The 21565-nt window shown below is 57.7% G+C and overlaps 1 protein-coding gene across 1 annotated transcript; it reads left to right on the top strand.

Moving 5' to 3' along the window:
• Positions 1-990: 990 nt before the first annotated feature.
• On the top strand, positions 991-18954 carry NPTXR (neuronal pentraxin receptor; the record flags this gene model as incomplete). The annotated part of the gene is made up of 5 exons (XM_029078682.1): positions 991-1539; positions 13031-13253; positions 14910-15157; positions 15939-16118; positions 17039-18954. Coding segments are annotated over 5 exons (1425 nt in total), but the record flags the coding sequence as incomplete, so codon positions are not given.
• Between the last annotated feature and the right edge of the window lie 2611 nt (positions 18955-21565).

Below are 21565 nucleotides of genomic sequence, written 5' to 3'. Positions count from 1 at the left end.
GGAGGAGGGGCAGGATGAGGAGGAGGGAGAACCAGCAGGAGGAGGAGGAGCAGAAGAAGCGGGAGAAACAGGTTCAGGAGAAAGGATGAGCAGAAGGAGGGAATAGGAGCAGAAGTAGCGGGAAGAGCAGGTTGAGGAGGAGGGAGGAGCAGGAGAAGTAGCGGGAGGGGCAGGAGCAGGAGGAGGAGCAAAAGGGGGAGGGAGAAGGAGCAGGAGGAGCAAGTTGAGGAGGGAGGAGCAGTGGCAAGAACAGGAGGACCAGGAGAAGTAGCGGGAGGGGCGGGATCAGGAGGAGGGAGGGACAGGAGAAGGAGGAGGAGCAAGAGGGGGGAGGAGGAGGGAGAAGGAGCGGGAGGAGCAGGTTGAGGAGGAGGGAGGAGCAGGAGCAGGAGGGTAGGATCAGGAGGAGGGAGGGATAGGAGAAGGCGCAGAAGGAGGAGGAGCAAAAGGGGGGAGGAGAGGGAGCGGGAGCAGCAGAAGTAGCGGAGGAGCAGGAGGAGGAGCAGGAGAAATAGCGGGAGGGTAGGATCAGGAGGAGGGAGGGACAGGAGAAGGAGCAGGAGCGGGAGGAGCAGGAGCAGCAGAGGGAGGAGGATCAGGAGGAGGAGGAGGAGGAGCCGTTGCAGGCTGCGGGAGGAGCGGCGGCGGCGGCGGCTCGCAGGACCAGCCGCAGCCGGAGCCGCAGCGGGTCGGTGCCCCCCGGTCGGCGCCCCGTGCCCGGGCCGGTCCCCGCCGGTGGGTCGGAGGGTCCCCCGCGGGCGCGTCCGTGTCCCCGTATCCCCGTGTCCCCGTGCTCCCGTCCCCGCCCGGGCCTCGGCCCCCCGCGGGCGCTCCACGCTGAAGTTCCTGGCGGTGCTCCTGGCCGCGGGGATGCTGGCCTTCCTCGGTGCGGTCATCTGCATCATCGCCAGCGTGCACCCCGCGGCCAGCCCGGCCCGGGCCCGCCCGCCCCCGCCCTCCGGGCCGCCCCCCGGGCCCCCGCCGCCCCCGCCGCCCCCCGCCCCCGCCCTCGGCGCCGCCGGACGCCCCGGACACAACCGGTCGGCGGGGCCGGCGTCCGGCCTGCCGCCCCCGGGCCCGGCGCCCAGCCTCGGGGCCCTGCACGGGCCCGGGACCCCCGCCGGACCCCCGGGCCCGCCCCCGGACGGCCCCGGGGAGCCCCTCTTCGGCCGCTTCCTCTGCACCCCGCTGGCCGCCGCCTGCCCCGAGCCCCCCGACGACCCCCCGCCCCCGAGGAAGCAGCGGGAGCTGCAGGAGCTGCGGGAGCTGCGGGAGCTGCAGGAGCTGCAGAGCACGGCCGAGCAGCTGCGCCTGACGGCCCTGCAGCAGAAGGCGCGGATCCGGGCCGACCAGGAGACCATCGGGCAGCTGACCGCACAGCTGGGCCGCTGCGAGAGCGGCCTGCACCTCGCCCTCCAGGACGGACCCCCGGCCTGGGAACCCCCGGCCTGGGAACCCCCGGCCTGGGAACCCCCGCCCGCCGTCCGAAGGCTGCAGGAGGCCGTCGGCGCCCTCCAGGACCGGATCGAGAAGATCGAGGTGAGGGGCGACCCCCCCGTCACCCTCCCCATCGTCCTCGTCCTCGGCCTGTCGGTATCTGTTAAGCGCTTACTGTGTGCCCGGCACCCGTCTGAGCGCTGGGGGAGATGCGGGGGCAGCGGGTTGCCCCACGTGAGGCCCGCAGTCTTGGGCCCCGTTCGACAGACGAGGGAACCGAGGTGACCCTCATCGTCGTACTCGCCGAGCGCTTCCGAGGCGCCAAGCGCTGGGCGGCATTCCACTTTGTAACCATAACGAAGACCGTAACTGCCGTTATAGTCGGTATCGCTCGGTTCCTAGGTGCCAAGCGCCCTTCCAAGCGCTGGGCGTCGTACCAGATACTAACAATAACAAATACCGTCATTACTATTCTAGTTATTATGCCTCGGTTCCTCCGAGCGGCCTCGGTTGACGCAGAAATGGCTCTGCGGAGGGGTTTAGAACAAGTGGAAGTTCAACCAGTCATGGCATTTGTTAAGCGCTCGCTCTCTGCCAAGCACTCTTCCGAGCGCTGGGTTACATACGCGGTGATCAGCTTCGTCCCCATTTTTATAAACGAAGGAACTGAGGCACAGAGACTTGCCCAAAGTCACCCAGCTGACAAGTGGTAGAGGCGGGATTAGAACCCACGACCTCCGACTCCCAAGCCGGGGCTCTTTCCCCTGAGCCACGCTCCTTCTCTAATCGAGTTGTCCCGCGTGGAGCTCACAGTCTCCGTCCCCATTCTCCAGATGAGGGAACTGAGGCCCAGAGAGGCCAAGTGAGTGGCCCAAAGTCTCACAGCAGACAAGTGGCAGAGCCGGGATTAAAACCACGGCCCCCGACTCCCAAGCCCGGGCTCTTGCCACTGAGCCGCGCTGCTTCTCGTCAACGTGGTCATCATCGTAATGATGGTATTCGTTAAGCACTTACTATGTGCCAAGCACTGGGGTAGATACAAGGTAACCAGGTTGTCCCACGTGGGGCTCACCATCTTAATCCCCATTTTACAGATGAGGTAACTGAGGCACAGAGTTCCCCCCACCGCATCCCCACCCCTGAGGGTCCCCACCATCAGGACCCGCACCTCCTCCTCGTTCAGGGTAGGGAAGGTCCAGGCTGATTCTCCCCCTGCCCCCGCTCTGGTCATCACTCTGTGCGGAGCACTGTACTAAGCATAGGGAGGACCACAGTCAACTTAGAAGATACCTCTAGACTGTAAATTCATCACGGGTAAAGAACAGGTCTGCTGTGTTGTGGTGGTGTACTCTCCCAAGCGCTTAGTGCAGTGTCCTGCGCACAGTAAGCACTCAATAAATACAGCAATGGGGGAGACGGACGTCAGAAGAAACTACAGGCAGGGACGAGCAGCGGGGTTTATATAATAATAATTATGGTATTTGTTTTAAGCGCTTACTATGTGCCAGGCACTGTTTTTTTAAAGACATGTACATGAGATCCGGGGTGGGGGGTGGGGGGAGGTACCCCGAGGGCTTAGTGGGGGAGAAGTGCTGAGGTGGCAGTTCAGTGGATAAACTTGTGAGGCTTCGGCTCCTGTCTTAAGCTGCCCCGGCACCAGTGTGCAGCTCTCTCTTTCTCGGTACAGTGCTTACTATGTGCCAGGCACTGTACTAATCCCTGGGGGGTTGATATAAGTCCCTGTCCCACGTGGGGTCCACCGTCTTCATTCCCGTTTTACAGATGAGGCACTGCGACAGAGAAGTGAAGTAACTTGCCCAAGATCACACAGCAGACAAGTGGCAGAGCCAGAATTAGAACCCAGGTCCTTCTGACTCCCAGGCCCCTGGTTCTATCCGCCAGGCCACACTGCTTCTCAGTCTCGCTTATATTTGGTTTCCGTGAAGGTGGTCGCCTTAATTCCAGTCCCTGGAGGTCGCTCGGTGCAGGCGGGGGGTGAAAACGAGCGGCACTGCTGAAGGCCCCCGGGGTACTTCCCGGGGTCCGGTACCCCCAAAACAAGCGTCCCGTTTCCCTCTTCCTTGAAGAGCGAGGGTCAACACCCCCCTCTCCCCCTGGGGACCCCCCGTCTCTTCTCTCATGGGGCCGATGGAGTCCCGGATTGCCCTCCCCGCCAAGGGGCTTCCCTGGTTGTGGGGGGCAAGGGCCGGGCCGGGGGGAGCTAACTTAGACCCCAGACTGTGAGTCCCATGGGGGACACCGACGGTGTCCCTTCTTAAACACTTAATGCAGCGTTCTGCACACAGTAATCGCTCAATAAATGCAATTGAATGAACAAATGATTATCTTCCTTCTACCCCAGTGCTGAGCCCAAAGCGCAGTGTAAATGCTTACCGATTACCGCCGTTATTATTCTTTCTCCTTCCAGCCACCTGTGAGGTTGGAACAGCGGGAGTTTGCCTGAAGTCTAAGCGATCGGGGTCAAAGTCCCCTTGGGGCTGGGCCTGAAGATAGTGGGGAAGGTTCCCTACAAAAATCCTGCTTTCAGAAATCTGTAATCAGGAGCCAGGAAGGAGCAAAAGAAATATGTATGCGTGTGTGAGGGTGTGTGTGTTTCTGTCCAGCTTCCACTCTCCCAGCACTCAGAGAAATCAGAAGATAAAAACAACAAATAAGAGGATTTATCGGTGCTTTTTAGAAATCTCTCTATCTCTATTATTATTTTTTTTCCAAATTTGGGGAGGAGGGAGGGATTTGGTGGCGGCAAACGGGCAGCTCAGGAAACGGCTGCCCTAGGGCCGTGCCCAGAGTGAGACCAGGCTGGGCAGAGCTGACCCTGCTTTCCTCACTGCTTCTTCGGGCCCGGGTCTTGCCCAGCAGGAGCACACCTGGCAACAGAAATGGTTAGGGCCCTTCTCCAGGGACCTGAATTGTGGCAGGGGAGATCCTATGGGTAGCCACTGTTGGTGGCAACTTCCCGCTCTCTCCTCACGCCCCCCCAGCAGCCAGCAGGCAGTTCTCTTATGGGCTTCCTCCCATCCTGACTCTTCTCTCTGTTTCTCACCAGTCAAACACTAAGGGCTCGGGAGAGTGCACTATAACAAGAAGACAGATGCATTCCCCGCCCACAGTGAGCTTAGGGTCTAGAGGAGCAGATTGCTTGTCCAAATTGGGGCCAGTTTACACGTCTGGCCCCCTTTCTTGGTTTTCCACAAACAGTTAGGGTAGCCTAGGTAGTAACAGGTTCTAATCCTGGCTCCACCGCTTGTCTACTCTGTGACCTTGGATGACTCATGTCGCTTCTCTGGACCTCAGTTACCTCATCTCTAAAATGGGGAGTAAAAATGTGAGCCTCACATGGGACCTGGGCTGTACCCAACCTGATTAGCTTGTATCTATCCAGCGATTAGTACAGTGACTGGCATATAGTAAGCACTTAACGAATCCCATTTAAAAAAAAAAAAGGCGAGCGCAAGTTTATTCAGTTTCTCCAAACTTTAAGAGATTTGGCTAATCAATTTTAACCAATTCCCTTCCCACCTGTTCTAGGGGTGGGAGCATTTGAAAATTCTTGCAGCTGAGGGCCCAGACAAAATCCCTGCCTGTGATTTTAAAGCCTTTCCTGGCAGCCCTCAGCCTAACTTAGCCTATGGCAAAGGCTGCTGCAGTCACAATTCCGTCATGGCCGGGCCCACATGGCCTCCTCAAGGGGAGTTGGTTGATAAATCTTCTGAATTGTCAGCTAACTCTCCGTTATCTGGCTTGTGGATTATCCAGTTCACTCCTCCCCAACTTTCCCCTCCGGTCTGACCTGCTCCTCAAGCGCTCCTTGGGAGAGGAAACAGACCGGTCTGTTTTGTTGCTTGGGAAAGGTTGGGCAAGGGAGGAGGCTGTGGCTGGACAACTGGGGGAGGGTAGATTTGGGGCTTCTGGAAGGTTTCTAAGTGCCCCAGGTCAGAGCAGGGGGAGCCCCGGCTCTCAGCCTGCTGTTTCCACTCAAGCCCTCAGTCCCTTTGCCCCCTCCTACCTCACCTCGCTACTCTCCTACTACAACCTGGCCCTCATACTTCACTTCTCTATTGCTAACCTGCTCACCATACCTCCATCTCGGCTATCTCGCCACTGACCTCTCACCCACGTCCTGCCGCTTCGTATCCGACAATTACTCTCCCCGCTTCAGAGCCCTATTGAAGGCACATCTCCTCCTCCTTCTTTCCTCTTCTCTCACTCCCTGACTTGCCCCCTTTATTCATTCCCCCCCAAAACCCCACAGCACTTACGTATATATCTGTAATTTTATTTCTATTAATGTCTGTCTCCTCCTCTAGACTGAAAATTCTTTGAGGACAGGAAATGTCTGTTATATTGTTGTACTCTCCCATGTGCTTAGTAGAGTATCATGCACCTAGTAAGCGCTCAATAAATACGACTGACCGACTGACCCATCTATTATGGCCAACGGGCCTCAGTTCCATTTTGAAACTGGGTGGCTGGGCGAGGGAGAGCAATCTGGATTCCTTCCCCCACCACCTCACGACACATCTTGGAGAGGGTGAGACCAAGAAGGACGCTTCCCCAGGTGGTCTCTAGTCTGAAGGACCAATAGCCGGCCAAGAGAAAGCCCTCCCTCAGCCCCCCTCTCCTGGGGGCCAGCCTGGCTCTCAGGTCTACAGAGCTCTTAACCTGGAGGCTCACACTATGCCATTTTCCCTTCTACACCTCCCCTTCTCCAAATATCACCCTTCTTTGATGCTTTGGCTGATGGGGGTTGCAGATTGTTGTCCCTCCCCAAGATCTTTTCCCAGAATGTTTCAGGCCTCAGCTTTATGGCAGTGAAGTAATGGGGGGGGGGCTAATGGGGGAAGCCTTGCTGAGTGGGACCTCACTGAATCTGGCCCTTCTCTCCAGGCAAGCCCCCCACCAAAAAACAGTAGTGACGGGGGATCGCGGGGAGGGCATTTTGCCTCCATACCACCAGTGTCACCAGTGTCAGCAGGCCCAGAGACCACCCATTTGGCCCAGATTCTTCTTCCACCTTCCCTGGGAGAAACCAGTCGGGCTCCCTGGCTACGAATTTAGCCCGACAAGCCAGCTTGGGTCTCCTGGCATGGGACCTAGGAGAAATAAGCTGGGGGCAAGTAAGAATTCAACTTGGAATTAGAAATATCTTCTCCTTCTCCATCCCCAACGAGCCCCTGCTCAGGACTCCTCGAGGCTCCCGGTGTAGTGGACACGCTGTTGAGTACCAGGCGGCACTGACCCGCTTCCTGGTACCCTGCAGCTTTCCTGTCCGGTCATTCCCGACAAAGAGAAGTCTGGACTGGAAAAGCATCAGTCCCTGTGAGAGTCCGTTCAAGGGAAGGATTGGGGTCTGGGTGCTGCGGCTTAGGGATGGAGCGGGGACAAGCGGGAGAGGCCGGGAGAGATGAGCAGAGGAGAGAAAACCGATTTTCTGACCCATTAGGTGATGAGTTTGATGTTTTCCCATCCCTTTATCTCTTTAAATAAAGTGCAGTGGGCTCTCTTGGCAGCAAATCCCAAACTCAAAAATGCCAGCTTCCCCCCTGGGCTGGCAGATTGGGAAAGCGTTGGGGTCCCACTCCTTCTCCGATGCCTCTGTTCCGCGTGGGATGCCCGGGCTGGTTGAGCCACCAGGTGCCCCCCCACCCTGCCATGGCCCCTGCTGATCGGCAAACCTCCCCGACCCCCTCCCTCCCTCCCTCTCCTGCTCGGAGATCGCGGTGGGAGACAGAGCTCCTGTTCTCGCCCGCCTCATGACGCGCCGTCGCTCTTGCCCCACGCCTTCTTCCCGTGGCAGAGCCGCGCCTGGGGAAGTTCTGTGAGTGATTCAGTCCTGGGCGAAAGCGGGACAGGATGGCAGTGGGGGTGGCTGGGGGGGGTGGCGGTGGTGGGGTACTGAAGTCTGAGTTTCTGTGGGGGAGTTGCTTTGTAAACACTGTCATCTGTCTTCTCTTTGGCCCTCATCGGGAGGGGGGAGACTGAGGGTTTCTGAAAAACAGACAGCAAGTCAGTAGCCGAGCATGAACCTTGGAGGCTCAGCTGGGTCCCATCATGACTCTGCTTTGACATGAGAAACAGCGTGGCTCAGTGGAAAGAGCACCGGCTTGGGAGTCAGGGGTCGTGGGTTCTAATTCCGCCTCCGCCACTTGTCAGCTGTGTGACTTTGGGCAGTCAACTTCTCTTTGTGCCTCAGTAACCTCATCTGTAAAATGGGGATTAAGACTGTGAGCCCCACGTGGGACAACCTGATCACCTTGTATCTACCCTAGTGCTTAGAACAGTGCTTGGCACATAGTAAGTGCTTAACAAATGCCATCATCATTATTATTATTATTATTATTATTTGAACTCTCACTTGTTCTAAACCCATCAGCAGAGCCATTTCTGCATCAGACCAATGACCCGCCCAGCCCTGACAGTGGTAACAGGATAATAATAATAATAATAATGTTGGTATTTGTTAAGCGCTTACTATGTGCCGAGCACTGTTCTAAGCGCTGGGGTAGACATAGGGGAATCAGGTTGTCCCACGTGGGGCTCACAGTCTTAATCCCCATTTTACAGATGAGGGAACTGAGGCACAGAGAAGTTAAGTGACTTGCCCACAGTCACACAGCCGACAAGTGGCAGAGCTGGGATACGAACCCATGAGCCCTGACTCCAAAGCCCATGCTCTTTCCACTGCGCCACGCTGCTTCTCCGCAGCTTGGAGGAAACGAGAGGTAATAATTATAGAAATAATTATGGTATTTGTCGAGCGCTTACTATTTACCAAGCATTGTTACTAAGTGCTGGGGTAGATACAAGGTAATCAGGTTGTCCCATGTGGGGTCTGCCATCTTAATCCCGCTTTTTCAGATGAGGAAACTGAGGCACAGAGAAGTTAAGTGGCTTGCCCAGGGTCTCGCAGCAGAGAAGTGGCAGGGCCGAGAGATGGTTCCTGTCCTTAGCAACATCAGGATGCTTAGGGCTGGACCGCTTGATATCCCTAGTAATCCAGCGCGGACTGCTGGTCCATAGTCTGGGTCTGCCCGCCCGCCCATTCTGTATCCTCAGGCTGTTTGTCCTCTCTCCTCGACACTGACCATCTTCCCCCAAATAAGTCAATGCCAGGATGTCTATAAGTCAATGCCGGGTGTCCTGACTTTCTCCATCAGGAAAAGGTCCCAGGCCCCCGCCCTCTCAGTCAGGCAATCGTATTTATTGAGCACTCATTGTGTGCAGACCTCTGTACTAAGCGCTTGGGAGAGTGCGGTGCCACAGAGTCGGTAGGCAAGTTTCCTGCCCACAGAGAGGTCCTCCAGCACTTTCCGTCCTCGACCTCACATCTAGTGGGTAGAGAGTGCTGGCCTGGGAGACAGAAGGTTGTGGGTTCTAATGCCGCCTATGCTGTATGACCTTGGGCAAGTCACTTCACTTCTCTGAACCTCAGTTACCTCATCTGTAAAATGGGGAGTGAGACTTTGAGCCCCACATGGGAGGGGGACTGCATCCAACCCGATTTGCCTGTATCCATCCCAACGCTTAGTGCACAGTGTCTGGCACATAGTAAATGCTTAACAAATCTGACAATTATCATTATTATTACATAGCCCTACCGAGCGCACACCTCCTCCAGGAGGTCTTCCCAGACTGAGCCCTCCCTTTCCTTCTGCCCCTCCCCCTTCCCCCTCCTCCCTCCCTCTGCTGTACCCCCTTCCCTTCTCCGCAGCACTTGTGTCTATTTGTCTATATTATTTATTACTCTATTTCATTAATGACGTGTATATATCTATGATCCTATTTATCTTGATGGTATCGATGCCTACTTGTTTTGTTTTGCTGTGTGTCTCCCCCGTTTAGACTGTGAGCCCGTCGTTGGGCAGGGATTGTCTCTATCTGTTGCCAAATTGTAGATTCCAAGCACTCAGTACAGTGCTCGGCATACAGTAAGCGCTCAATAAATACGATTGAATGAATGAATGAATTTGATCTGCAGGCCAAGGGGCTGGGAGCTTAAAGTCCGTACTCTCTCCCATTCCTCCGCCCGCCTCGGTCTGGCTTCCTTTCCCCATCCCCCTCCTTGCCCCCACGCTACCTACACGCCTGGCTAGTTCTCTACAGGCCTCTAGCCGCCCCCGCGGAGGCACAGACGGTGGACCCTGGCGGGGAGGGGACAAGAAGCCTGCAGAAGCTGCCTCTCCATCCTCCTCTTCCTCCTCCGTGGCAGAGGACAATCTGGCTCCCCGGCTCACGCGGGGGTGGGCAACGGGGACGAAGACGTGTTCCCGGCTGTTCCCGTGGGAAGCGGCCATCTCGGGAGGAGGGGCGGAGCGGGGAGAGTTCTGATGGCCTTTCCGAGTTGGAGTCATCCCAACTGATCACCCCATTTTTCCAGTTTTTCGTCGTTGGGTTTTTTTAATGGTATCTGTCAAGCACTTACTATGTGCCAGGCACTGTACCTAGCATTGGGTTAGATACAAGTTAATCAGTTTGGACACAATCCCCGACCCTCATGGGGCTGACGGTCCCCATTTTACAGATAAGGGAACTGAGATGCAGAGAAGTGAAGTGACTTGCCCAAGGTCACACAGCGGACCAGTGGCGGAGCTGGGTTTAGCTGGGATTAGCCGGTTCTTCTGGTTCTCAGGCCTGTGCTCCATCTGCTAAGCCACGCTGCTTCCCTCGGAACTGAGCTGCCCCCAAGTCCTCTGAATGGGACGATGGAGGAGATGCCTTGGAGAAGCAGCGTGGCTCAGTGGAAAGAGCACGGGCTTTGGAGTCAGGGCTCATGAGTTCGAATCCCAGCTCTGCCACTTGTCGGCTGTGTGACTGTGGGCAAGTCACTTAACTTCTCTGTGCCTCAGTTCCCTCATCTGTAAAATGGGGATTAAGTCTGTGAGCCCCACGTGGGACAACCTGATTCCCCTATGTCTACCCCAGCGCTTAGAACAGTGCTCGGCACATAGTAAGCGCTTAACAAATACCAACATTATTATTATTATTATGCCAACCTAGAGCCCAGCAATCTGGAGACCCAGGTCTCCTCTCCCCTTCCTGCCCCACCTCCCCATTCAAACCAAGGAGGGAGAGGGCAGAGCGAAGAGCGGAGGACGCTCCCTGGATGAACCAACCCCTGACCCGGGTCTTCTAGCCCATTCTCCGGACTTCTCCGGAATCAGTCAATCCATCAGGGCTGTTTATTGAGCACTTACTCTGTGCCGAGCACTGTACTAAAGGTTTGGGAGAGTACAATACAACCACACCCAGATCCTTGCTTCCGACCTCTGCTTTGCCTCTCCAGCAGTAGAGGACTTGGAAGGTGGAGGAGAGGAAGGGAGAGAGGGAAAACAAAAAAATCAACTGACTGAAACACCTACAGCCAGACAGAATGTTAGCCGAGCCTGGCCCACGTGGGCTGGGAGAAGAGGGGGCTAAGCCAACTCTTGACCTCCTCCCTCCCCCGTCTCCTGCTTTCTATCTCGACACGTTCAATCAGTGGTATTTATTGAGCACTTACTGTGTGCAGAGCACGGTACTGAGTACTTGGGAGAGGACAGTACAACAGAGTTGGTAGACACCGTTCCCTGCCCACAACGAGCATACAGTCTAGAGGGGGAGACTGACCTTACTGTTAATCAATAAATTACGGCTATGGACGTAAATGCCGAGGGAGGGGTGAATAAAGAGTGCAAATCCAAGTAGAACACCAAGTCCCACCCCACCACCTCATTGCTTCTCTTTACCAGTCCATAGCCATGGTTGTGATCTCCTGGATTGGATCGCAGGCTCCACGAGGGCAGGGAGATCTCGCCCCCGGCTGTATCTCCTGTCCTGGACACACTTATCTCCCTGTGAGATGACCCCTGGGCAACCCAAGGCGGAGGCCTCAAAGTCCAGCTCGGGACCGCCCACTGAGCAGGGGAGCTTGCTGCCCTTGATAGGGCAGAGACCCGGGTCCAGGCTCTCCCTCAGTTTCCCGGCGGGGTGGGGGTCGTAAACCGGGGAAGGATGTCAGTATCTCCCCGGCAGCGGCGACTCCTCGGCGGGGCCAGATCCTTTCTCTGCTCCAGGCTCCCTGTTTTGCAGGATTCTGCTCCGTCCGTCTTCAGTCGGGAGACGGAGGCGGACGCCCGGGCCCGGATGTCGGGCTGGAGAAATCGCGTTGGGCCCGAGGGAGCCGTGCTGCAGGGTCGATGCCGGGCGGGAAGGCCCAGGGGATTCTGGGAAATGAGATAAAGCCGTAAAGCATATTAAACCTTTCGGGGAAGAGGTTATTAAGGAATATTCCGCGGCTTATCAGCCTGAGTATTACCCTTTATTGATAAAAAGTGTTGACAGTGTTGGCCCTGGGGTTCTAATTCCCTGGCTTATCGGCCCATTACCCTTTATTGATAAAAATTGTTGATAGCGCTTAGATTGCGAGTCCCATGCAGGACAGGGCTGTGTCCAACCTAATTGACTTGTATCTTCCCCAGCGCTTTGGACACATAGTAAGCGCTTAGCAAATACCACATAAGAGACAGTCTAGACCCAAGGAGGGACAGGAGGGAGGAGTTAATAGTAATAATGATGGTATCTGTTAAGCACTTACTGTGTGCCAGGCACTGTACTAAGCGCTGGGGTAGATACAAGGTAATCGGATTGGACATAGTTCCCACATAGGGCTCGCAGTCTTCATCCCCATTTTACAGATGAGGGAACTGAGGCATAGAGAAGTGAAGCGACTTGCCCCAGGTCACACGGCAGCCAAGTGGCAGAGCTGGGAGTAGAACCCAGGTTGTCCTTCACCTCCGCCAACTCCCCCGGACTCCTCTCCGGGTCCCCTCCCCTGGGATGCCTCGGGTGTGTCCTCCCCTTCCGATCTGGGGCCGGGCTAGGCTGTGAGCACCAGAGTCCAGACAGAGGGTTCTTGCCAGATGCCCCAAAGACTCTCCGGAACATTCCTCTTCTCTCTGTGGCCACCGGCAGCGTCCCCAAGGTTATCCGTCTCCCTGGCGACCTTCAGGTGCCGGGGGCGAGGCCGTACCCTTCCGGACACCAGGCGTTCTCGCGGCAGGCAGGGCCCATATTAACCCCGTCTCCTGGGGAGCAGACCTGGAGCTGATCCATCTCCCCGGGGTCAAACTGCACCAGGTTTGGGGGCGTATAATAATAGAGTTTGTAGACCCGATCCTGGTCCTCCAGGTGTTTACGAGCTGAACTTCCTGCTGGCCAGAATTAGCCCAACTGACCGAGCCTGGGTAGGGAGCAGGTCTCCGTTAGAGCTTTGTCCTTTAGGAAGTGTCCTTTCGTTGTCCACTCTTTCCAATCAGGCTGCTCAAGACTGGGATTAGGGTGGTGGGCAGAGCCTGGGGGAGATCTGTAGCCGGTGAATGGGCTTGGCGAGTGGTGGGGGGGCTCTCTGTGCTGTGGTGGAGAAGAGAAAGGTAGCCTCCCATCTTTATTAGTCAGGGAAGGCTTCCTAGAGGAGGAGGTGGGATTTGAGACTTTTTGAATGATGGTAGGGAGATCACGTGGCCCGCGGGAGACGGGGAGCAGAGGGAGGGCGGACCGGAGAGTGAGTCGGCCCCATTTCTCTCCCCGTCTCCAGCAGGAGCTACCGGCCCGCGGGAACGCCTCGTCCTCCACCCCGCCTCACCAGCCCCGGGATGCCCTTCACTCCAAGATGGAGGAGCTGGAGGGCCAGCTGCTGGCCAAGATCGAGGCCCTGGAGAAGGAACGCTCCTCCCTGAACAGCGACAACCATCAGCAACGCCAGGATTTGGAGAAGGAGCTGAACGCGCTTCAGAGCCGGGTGGCCGAACTGGAGCATGGTGGGTGGTCGGTGGGGGCGGGAACGGGGTGGGACAGGGCGGGATGCCTGGCCCGGCGGCATCCGAGCCGGGAGGTGCCCGTCGATCAAGAGTCAGAAAAGTAGCGTGGTTAGTACAGAGAGCACGAGGCTAGGAGCCGGAGGACCCGGGTTCTAATTCCGGCTTCGCTTCTTGCCTCCTGTGTGACCTCGGGCAAGTCCCTTTTTTTAAATGGTATTTGTTCAGCGATTACTATGTGCCAGGCACTGTACTAAGCACTGGGGTAGATACAAAAACTAATCAGGTTGGACACAGTCTCTGTCCCACATAGGGCTTACAATCTTCATCCCCATTTTTACAGGTGCGGTAACTGAAGCAGAGTTGAAGTTAAGTGTGGCTCACTGGAAAGAGCCCGGGCTTTGGAGTCAGAGGTCATGGGTTCGAACCCCGGCTCTGCCACTTGTCAGCTGTGTGACTTTGGGCAAGTCACTTAACTTTTCGGTGCCTCGGTTACCTCATCTGTAAAATGGGGATTAAGACTGTGAGCCCCACGTGGGATAACCTGATTCCCCTGTGTCTACCCCAGCGCTTAGAACAATGCTCGGCACATAGTAAGCGCTTAACAAATACCAACATTATTATTATTAAGTGTCTTGCCCAAGGTTACGCAGCAGACAAGTGGTGGAGCTGGGATTAGAACCCAGGTCCTTCTGACTTCCAGGCATCCACTAGGCCATGCTGCTTTCCTTCCCTTCCATTTGCCTCAGTTACCCTAACTGTAAAACGGGGACCAGTGTTCTCCCTCCCTGGGTCCCGCCTGATGATCTTGTAGTTACTCTAGCTCTTAGTCCAATGCTTGACATAATAGAGAAGCACCGTGGCTCAGTGGAAAGAGCCCGGGTTTGGGAGTCAGAGGTCATGAGTTCTAATCCCGCACCCTCCACTTGTCAGCTGTGTGGCTTTGGGCAAGTCACTTGACTTCTCGGTGCCTCAGTTCCCTCATCTGTAAAATGGGGATTAAGACCGTGAGCCCCATGTGGAACAACCTGATTACCCTGTATCCTCCCCAGTACTTAGAACAGTGCTCGGCACATAGTAAGCGCTTATCAAATACCAATATTGTTACCGTTAGTCATCAATCACTTGTATTAATCGAGCCTGAGAAGAGTGGGCTAAGCCCAGTTTGAAGTCTGGCCCCTCTCCCATAAACGCCCACCGCAATCAGCAGCTCCACCCCCTCCCCTCTCCCATCTCCAGCTCTCGCCCACTGGTGCTTGGAGGGAGGCGGCGGGCAGATGGCGGCCTCAGCGGGTGTCGGGAACGAGGGAACGGGCAAGGGTGGGCTGTGGCGGGTCCGTTCTTCTGAACGTAACGGCGGCCATCTCGGCGCAAGGAGTGGCGGTGGGGAGGGTGTCCCCCTCGGGGCTCCTCCGTCGCCGAGCCCAGAACCAAGGCTCACCCCAGTCTGTGCCAGATCCATCTCTCCTGGGCACCCTCTCTGCCCCTCACGTCCAAGATGTCACTGTGAACCCCGCCAGCTTCCTCAAAGAGCTGGTCTGGCGTCTGGCCCTTCCGGTGCCCCTTGCCCGGCCTTGCCCATCTGCCGGCTTGGAGGCCGCCGTGGCCCGGGAATTCCCGCTCATTTTCACCGTCCCCTCCTTGCTTTCCTCCTGCCAGAGGCCCCGGCCTTCAGCCCCCCGGATGCCTTCAAGGTCAACATCCCCGTGCGGAACAACTACATGTATGCCCGTGTGCGCAAGACGCTGCCCGAACTCTACTCCTTCACCATCTGCATGTGGCTCCGCTCCAAGTCCGGCGGGGCGGGGCTGGGCACCCCCTTCTCCTACTCGGTGCCCGGGCAGGCCAATGAGATCGTGCTGCTGGAATGGGGGCACAACCCCATGGAGCTGCTCATCAACGATAAGGTAGGTGGGCCTACCTCCCCAGACCTCCCCAGAGCTTCCTGCCTCCCAGCCCATCTCCCGGGCCCTCCCGCCCCCACATCCTTCCTCGCCAGGTCACCTAAGCGCTTAGCACGGTGCTCTGCACACAGTAAGCACTTAATAGATACGATTGACTGACCCGGAGAAGAGAGAAGGGGACGGGAGGAGACCTTCCACGCTTCGGTTTCCTGAATCACGGTGGTGGGCATGTTCTCCTCTGGCTTTCTTCAGAGGCAGACGACTCATCCCCTCCTCACGCCGGGCCAGGCAGTGAGTCCCAAACTTGGGACCGGGATGCCAGTTTTCCTTTGCCAGCGTGGGTTGCTGCTGCCCGCTGCCACCTCTTAAATCCGAGCGCCCCTCCTCACCCCTCCTCGCTCTTCCCCGCCCTAGGCAGCCGGCAGCCCCTAGGGCCCCTCCTGGGGCACGGCCACTGGGCCCCGGGATATTATAGAGGGTAGTGGGTGTGGAGGTTCCCCCTCCTTTCTCCTTCTCTTGCTCCTCTGCCAGTTTGTGGGGGATCCAGGATTGGATTTCCAACTCCGGATTGGAAAATGAGGTACCTGCTGTGGGGAGGGAGCTCCCTCTGAGGGAGGGAGGCTGCGGAGAGGGGCATCGGGCCCTGCCAGGGGACACTGAGAACCCCCAAACCCAGGGGTCCTCCCTTGGGTTCACCGGTTGGGTTTGACAGTCCTGAGGCGTGTGCCAGGTCCCGGGGCTTCTGGCTCAGGTGAGGCTGACAGCGGGTCTCGGGGGTTCCCAGGTGGCGCAGCTGCCCCTGAACCTGAAGGACGGAACTTGGCACCACATCTGCGTGGCCTGGACCACGCGGGACGGCCTGTGGTCAGCGTACCAGGACGGCGAGCTGCGCGGCTCCAGCGAGAACCTGGCCGCTTGGCATCCCATCAAGCCCCACGGGATCATGGTACTGGGCCAGGAGCAGGTGAGCCCCCTGCGCCGGGCCGGCCGGAGGGGAGGGGCCCGGTGGGCGGGGAGGGGGCCGACAGGCACGGCACCCCTCCTCCCCGGCATTGGGGACGATTTGTTGAACCATCAGATCGGACTCCGTGTCCTCCACTCCCCCACGGTCCGTGTGGTTTTCTTCTCAGGGCCAAACCGTCTACCTTCCCCTTCCCTACCAAGGGTCTCCTCACTCCCACGGGGATCTTTCTGTTTGAGCTGTGGGGGTACTTTCCCCACCTGCCAGAGGGAGGCTCAGCTCTCCCTCCTTTCTTCCTTCTCGACTTCTCTTTACCCTCCCCACTATTATTAATAATAATAATAATAATAATAATAATAATAATAATAATAATAAAAACAACAGTGGTGGTAATTATTAAGGACTTCCTCTATGTCAAGCGCTGTACTAAGTGCTGGGGTGGGTAGAAGATAATCCCACATGGGCTCACAGTTCTAAGGGAGAGGGAATATGAGTCTTTTACCCCCATTTTACAGAGGAGGAAATTGAGGCCCAGAAACGTGAAGCGACTGGTCCAAGGTCATACACCAGACAAGGGGTGGAGCGGGGATTAGAACCCGGATCCCCTGACTTCCTCTCTCCCTCCCTCGCAGCTCTGGGCGGTCTCATCTTTCTCCTCTAGCCAAAGCCTCACCCGAACTGCCAATCTGGGACTTGGCAAGGGGAGAGAAGGAAGGGGAGGTCCTCCCGGCAGGCAACAGTAGCGGTCACCCGGGGACCCCATAATGAGCTGGGGGCAGCCAGGGGCTGTTTGTTGACCACGTGTCTTCTCCTTTCTCTCCTCCTCCTCCTCTCTCTCTCTCTCTCTCTCTCTCTCTCTCTCCCTCTCCTCCCTGCCCCTCCTCGCCCCCCTTCACCCGCACCCTACCCCGTCTTGGGCACAGGACACCTTGGGCGGCCGGTTTGATGCCACCCAGGCTTTCGTGGGTGAGATTTCCCAGTTTAACCTGTGGGACCACATCCTGACCCCTGGCCAGGTCCTGGGCATCGCCAACTGCACAGCTCCCCTCCTGGGCAACGTCGTCGCCTGGGATGACAAGCTGGTGGAGGCCATTGGCGGGGCCACCAAGTCGGCCTTTGACGCCTGCAGCCGGAGAGTCGAGGCCTGAGGGGATCCTCCCCCGCCCCTTTCAGGGGGATCCCTCATCCACCTGGGTGAGTGGGATGGAGGCGCCTTCCCCTCTCCTGAGTCCCATCTCCTTCCCATCTCCCTCCAGGTGCCTGGGATCACCCTCTCTCCCCCAACTTCCTTTTCCAAGCGTCTCATGTCCTGTTTGTGGGGTGTGGGGGAGACCTTCGAACCTTAAATCGGGCCCGAGGGCAGGGAGTGGGAGGGAGGGTGGGGGGAAGGATGGCTGTGCGTCTTGCTCTTTCCTCGGGCATCCTGGCACTGCCCAAGGCCACGGCTCACCCTGGGGCAATGTTCCCGGCGGCTAAAGCTGGGGGAATTGAAGGTTTGGGGGGTGCTAGGTTTAGAAGAGCCCGAGTGGAGGCTTCTTGGGATCCTCTGCCCGTGCCTTGGTGCCAGCTCGGTCCGATGCTAGGGACCAGGTGGAGTGGCTAAAGCTCGGTGTGAGGGATGGGGTTGTGGCTGGGTCCCTCTACACGGGAAAAGACCTGGCCTGCTCATCCTATTCTGGATTCCTCCCGAGGACTTTCCCGTAGAACTGCCAGGGCCCTCCTCCCCTGCCCACCACCGGCTGTCATCACACCGTTTGGGAAAGGGGCAGCCGATGGCCCGGGCAGTCGGGTTTGCCCCGGGTGGCTCGAGGGACCAATGGCTCCCTTCTCCCATGAGCCGTGAGGGTGCTGAGCTCAGCCTCACATGAGGGTGCTGAGCCGAGGGCAGCTCGACCCCTGCTGGAAAGCTCTTCTCCCCCACCTCCCCTCCCCACTCCAGGCCCAGCCCTCCATGCCCCTGTATTATGTGTCTTTATCTATTTATTATTTATTCTATTTATTGGTTCTACTCATTGTTGGGGCTCCCGGGGATCCTGGGGATCGAAGCAGGAAGAAAACTGGATTTTCCTCCCTCAGTCCCAAAGCCCTGCCTGCCTCGCTCCTTACTCCCTCCTGCCACCCTCCTGCCTTCTACCTGCCACCCTCCTGCCACCCACTTGCCTCCTTCCACCCATCTTCCACCAGGTCCTCCTGTGGTTTCCACTCCCCGCCCCCACAGCTGCCATCTGCTCCCAAATCCGAAACAAGGGAGCCAGTGGTCAGGCCAGAAATTCAGCAGCCCAGAGAAGCAGCCAAGCCCGGAGAGAGGCCCATTCGTATGTTGTCGAGTCCGTTTCTTGCAAGTCCATTGTGGGGGAGCAGCGAGGGGAGAGGTCAAGTGACAGAAGCCCTCCCTGAGCCCCAGTCCTGCCCTTCCATTGCCTCGCTCAGCTCGGGGGTGGGGGGCGAACCCTCCAGTCGGGGCCCGGGCCACTGCCCACGTCAGGAGGTCGCTCGGTGGTCCCAGGATCCGGCCACTGGCTTCTCCTCCTGCCTTACAAAAACGTGGCTTCAGCTAGAGCTGAGCCACCAGGAACTCTTGGGTTTCCCAAAAGCTCCAGCCCCTTGGGAAGCGCCCCCCACCCCAGCCCCAGGAAAGGCCCCCCGCCCCGGCGACTCCCAGCGGCTCAGCCCGGCTCCAGCCGCCATCCCTGACACTGCCCGACTAATATCGCTCGTGGCCGAGCCGGAAACTGCTGGGTTCCGTCAGCCAGGGGACTCGTGACCAACATTTTCATCTTAGTACAGCAGCCCCCCAGCCCAGTCCCCCCTCCCCACCCTCTCCACCCGTCCCCCAGCCCCCCCTCCCCACCCTCTCCACCCGTCCCCCAGCCCCCCCTCCCCACCCTCTCCACCCGTCCCTTCCCCTCGGACAGCTCCGGGGTTCATCGGGCGGAAGCAGGCACAAGCCCCCGCCGGTCACCAGGGCCGAGGAGCGATCCCGAACCCACAAGGCCTCCTCCTCCACAGAGCTGGAGGCTGGCGTCCCAGGGGCCGGGCCGTTCGACTTGCCAAGTTTGGTTCTAGTTGCCGACACCGCAGACCGATTCTCCCTTCTATTCATCCCCACTTTTCCGCCCTCCCTGTCCCCTGGTCCTCAGCCTTTCATTGATCCAAGAGCCCCTCTGGGACTAGAGCTAGCGCGGGCCGGGCCCCGACTCCACAGTGGGGATTCCATGAGTCCGTCGTGCAGATGGATGTTTCAGTCAGTCAGTCGATCGCTTTTATTGAGCGCTTATCATGTGCAGGGCACTGTGCTTAACGCTTGAGAGAGTACAGTTTAACGATAAACAGACACATTCCTTCAAAATCACAAGTGCAGAGTTAGCCCCCCGTCCCCCATCCTCCCCATCCTGGACTACTCCACCCTCTTTGGCTCGTCCCGCTCCCTAAAATGGCTCCTTCCTTTAGCCAGAACCCACTGAACTTGGTGTCTCCCTGGCAACGGCTGATGACATCAGCGAGAACGCTGGGTTAAGTGCCTCGATGGCAAAGTCGCTTGCCGTTGCTATGGCGATGGCAGACTTTGGACCCTGGGTTTCTGGGAGGTTTTGAGAGAATAGCGGTCTTTCAATCTGGTTTAAAGGACAGAAGCTTCTGGGGCTAAAGATAGTCCAACGCCCCTATCCATTATCGAAACGGTGCGACGAGGCACCCCTGGTCCTCTCGTGCGTCCCAGGCTCCTGGGGACTGGAGACGCTCTGGGCCGGGGCTTCCAGCTCGGTAAAGCCACCGAGACTCACGGTCCCTGTGAGGTCCCAGCTTTGCCCGTCTGCTCAGCCACCCGGAGCGTCGAGTCTGTGGGGCGGAGGTGTCGCCGCGGCATTGCTGGTCCGTCTGGCCCCATTTAATTAATTGATGGCTAATCAATCAGTGGTATTTTCTGAGTGCTTACTATGCGCAGAGCACTGTAGTAAGTAATGATGGCATGGGCTAAGCGCTTACTATGCGTCAAACACCGTTTTAAGGGTCAGGGGAGGTACAAGTGCATCAGATGGGACCCACTTCTCCCTTCTCCCCCTCCTCCTGCTGCTCGTTCCAGGCTGTTGGGGGTGGGAGCCCTTCCCACTGGATCCTTCCATGCTGTCCCCCCTCCCCTCCCGGGGCTAAAAGGGGGAGCCAAGAGGAGCAGGGAGTGGTCTTTGGTGAAGCCCCCACGGGGGCCAGAGTTCTTCTTGTGTAAGCCCCTGGGAGCCCCATCAGAGAGAAGTCATGGACCCCTCCTTGAAGGAACTTGTCATCTTATTGGGGAGACCAGACTTGCTTCCCTGGAGAACACAGTCATGCCACCAGAAAGACTGTAAGCTTGTAATGGGCAGGGAACGCTCCTGCTAATTCTGTCGTATTGTGCTCTCCCAAGCGCTTAGTACAGTGTTCTGCCTATAGCAAGCGCTCAATAAATACCATTGATTGATCGGTTGAATCGGTCAATTGAGCTGGCAGTTTGGAGAATGGGTGAGGTGAACCAAGGAGGGCTTCCTGAAGGAGCTGGGCCTGGAGCCAAGTAAAAGGGAGAAAGATAGGCTGTTGCTCAGGCGCCCCCCCCCCCCCCCCCCCCGCACTGCCCCTGATTCATTCGGAGTGCCCATTTCCTGCTTGCTGGGTTGCAGGAGGATGGGCACAGCTGAATGGGTGCCATTGGGGCGGGAGGATTTAGGTTTCGTTGTTATTCTTATTACCAGCAAAGATTAAGCGTTGAGGCCAGGTACAACATCCCAGCTCCTCACCCACCAGGGGTTTATGCTGTAAATGTTGTGGGGAAGTCAGGCCCGGTGGAAAGAATCGGGTTCTCTTTCCTCATTCCCACCCCTGCCTCCTAGCCACCAGGGGCCTGAGGCCCGAGAGGAAGCAGCGGGCAGAGATCGGACTCCAGACGGGAGGGTGTACGAAGCCTTAGTTTCCCCTCCCTCCCCCGGGTGTGCCATCCTCCCTTCTCCCCCGCCTCAGGACACGGGCCCGGTTCTTTCGTCTCGGTCTTGTGATCGTCTGCGCCCTAACCCAGACTAGGCCCGTCCCGTGTCCCTTCCTCCCCGTTGACCGTTGAGTTGGTCGTGGCCAGTTAAGGCCGACACCCTCCCAGGGTGGGGGTTTCCCATTCCTGTCCTCATCAGCTCTGATCATCTCCTCGCCCCTCCATCTCCCCGGCCAAGCTCCCCCCTTTCTTCCCGCCTCGTCACGCTCGCGAATGCCAACAGACCCTGTCCTCTCCCGACCGCCCCCGTCCCCAGACGCCAGACCCCGGCAGGGCCTGGGGAGCCGAGGTTGAGCGATGATTGTGTTTGCGAGGTGAAACACTGTGATCCTGGGGCGCCCAAACCCAGGCAGCCCCCGGCTCCGAGCTGCTCTCTCTCCCTTCTCTTCCTCTCTCTCCTCCCCCACCCCCATTTTGTACATCTGTGATCTGAGATTGG

This window comes from Ornithorhynchus anatinus, chromosome 14, assembly GCF_004115215.2.
Source record: "Ornithorhynchus anatinus isolate Pmale09 chromosome 14, mOrnAna1.pri.v4, whole genome shotgun sequence".
NCBI classification, from domain to species: Eukaryota; Metazoa; Chordata; class Mammalia; order Monotremata; family Ornithorhynchidae; genus Ornithorhynchus; species Ornithorhynchus anatinus.
Note: the sequence above shows the minus strand (reverse complement) of the source record. Positions and strands in the feature narration are given on the sequence as shown.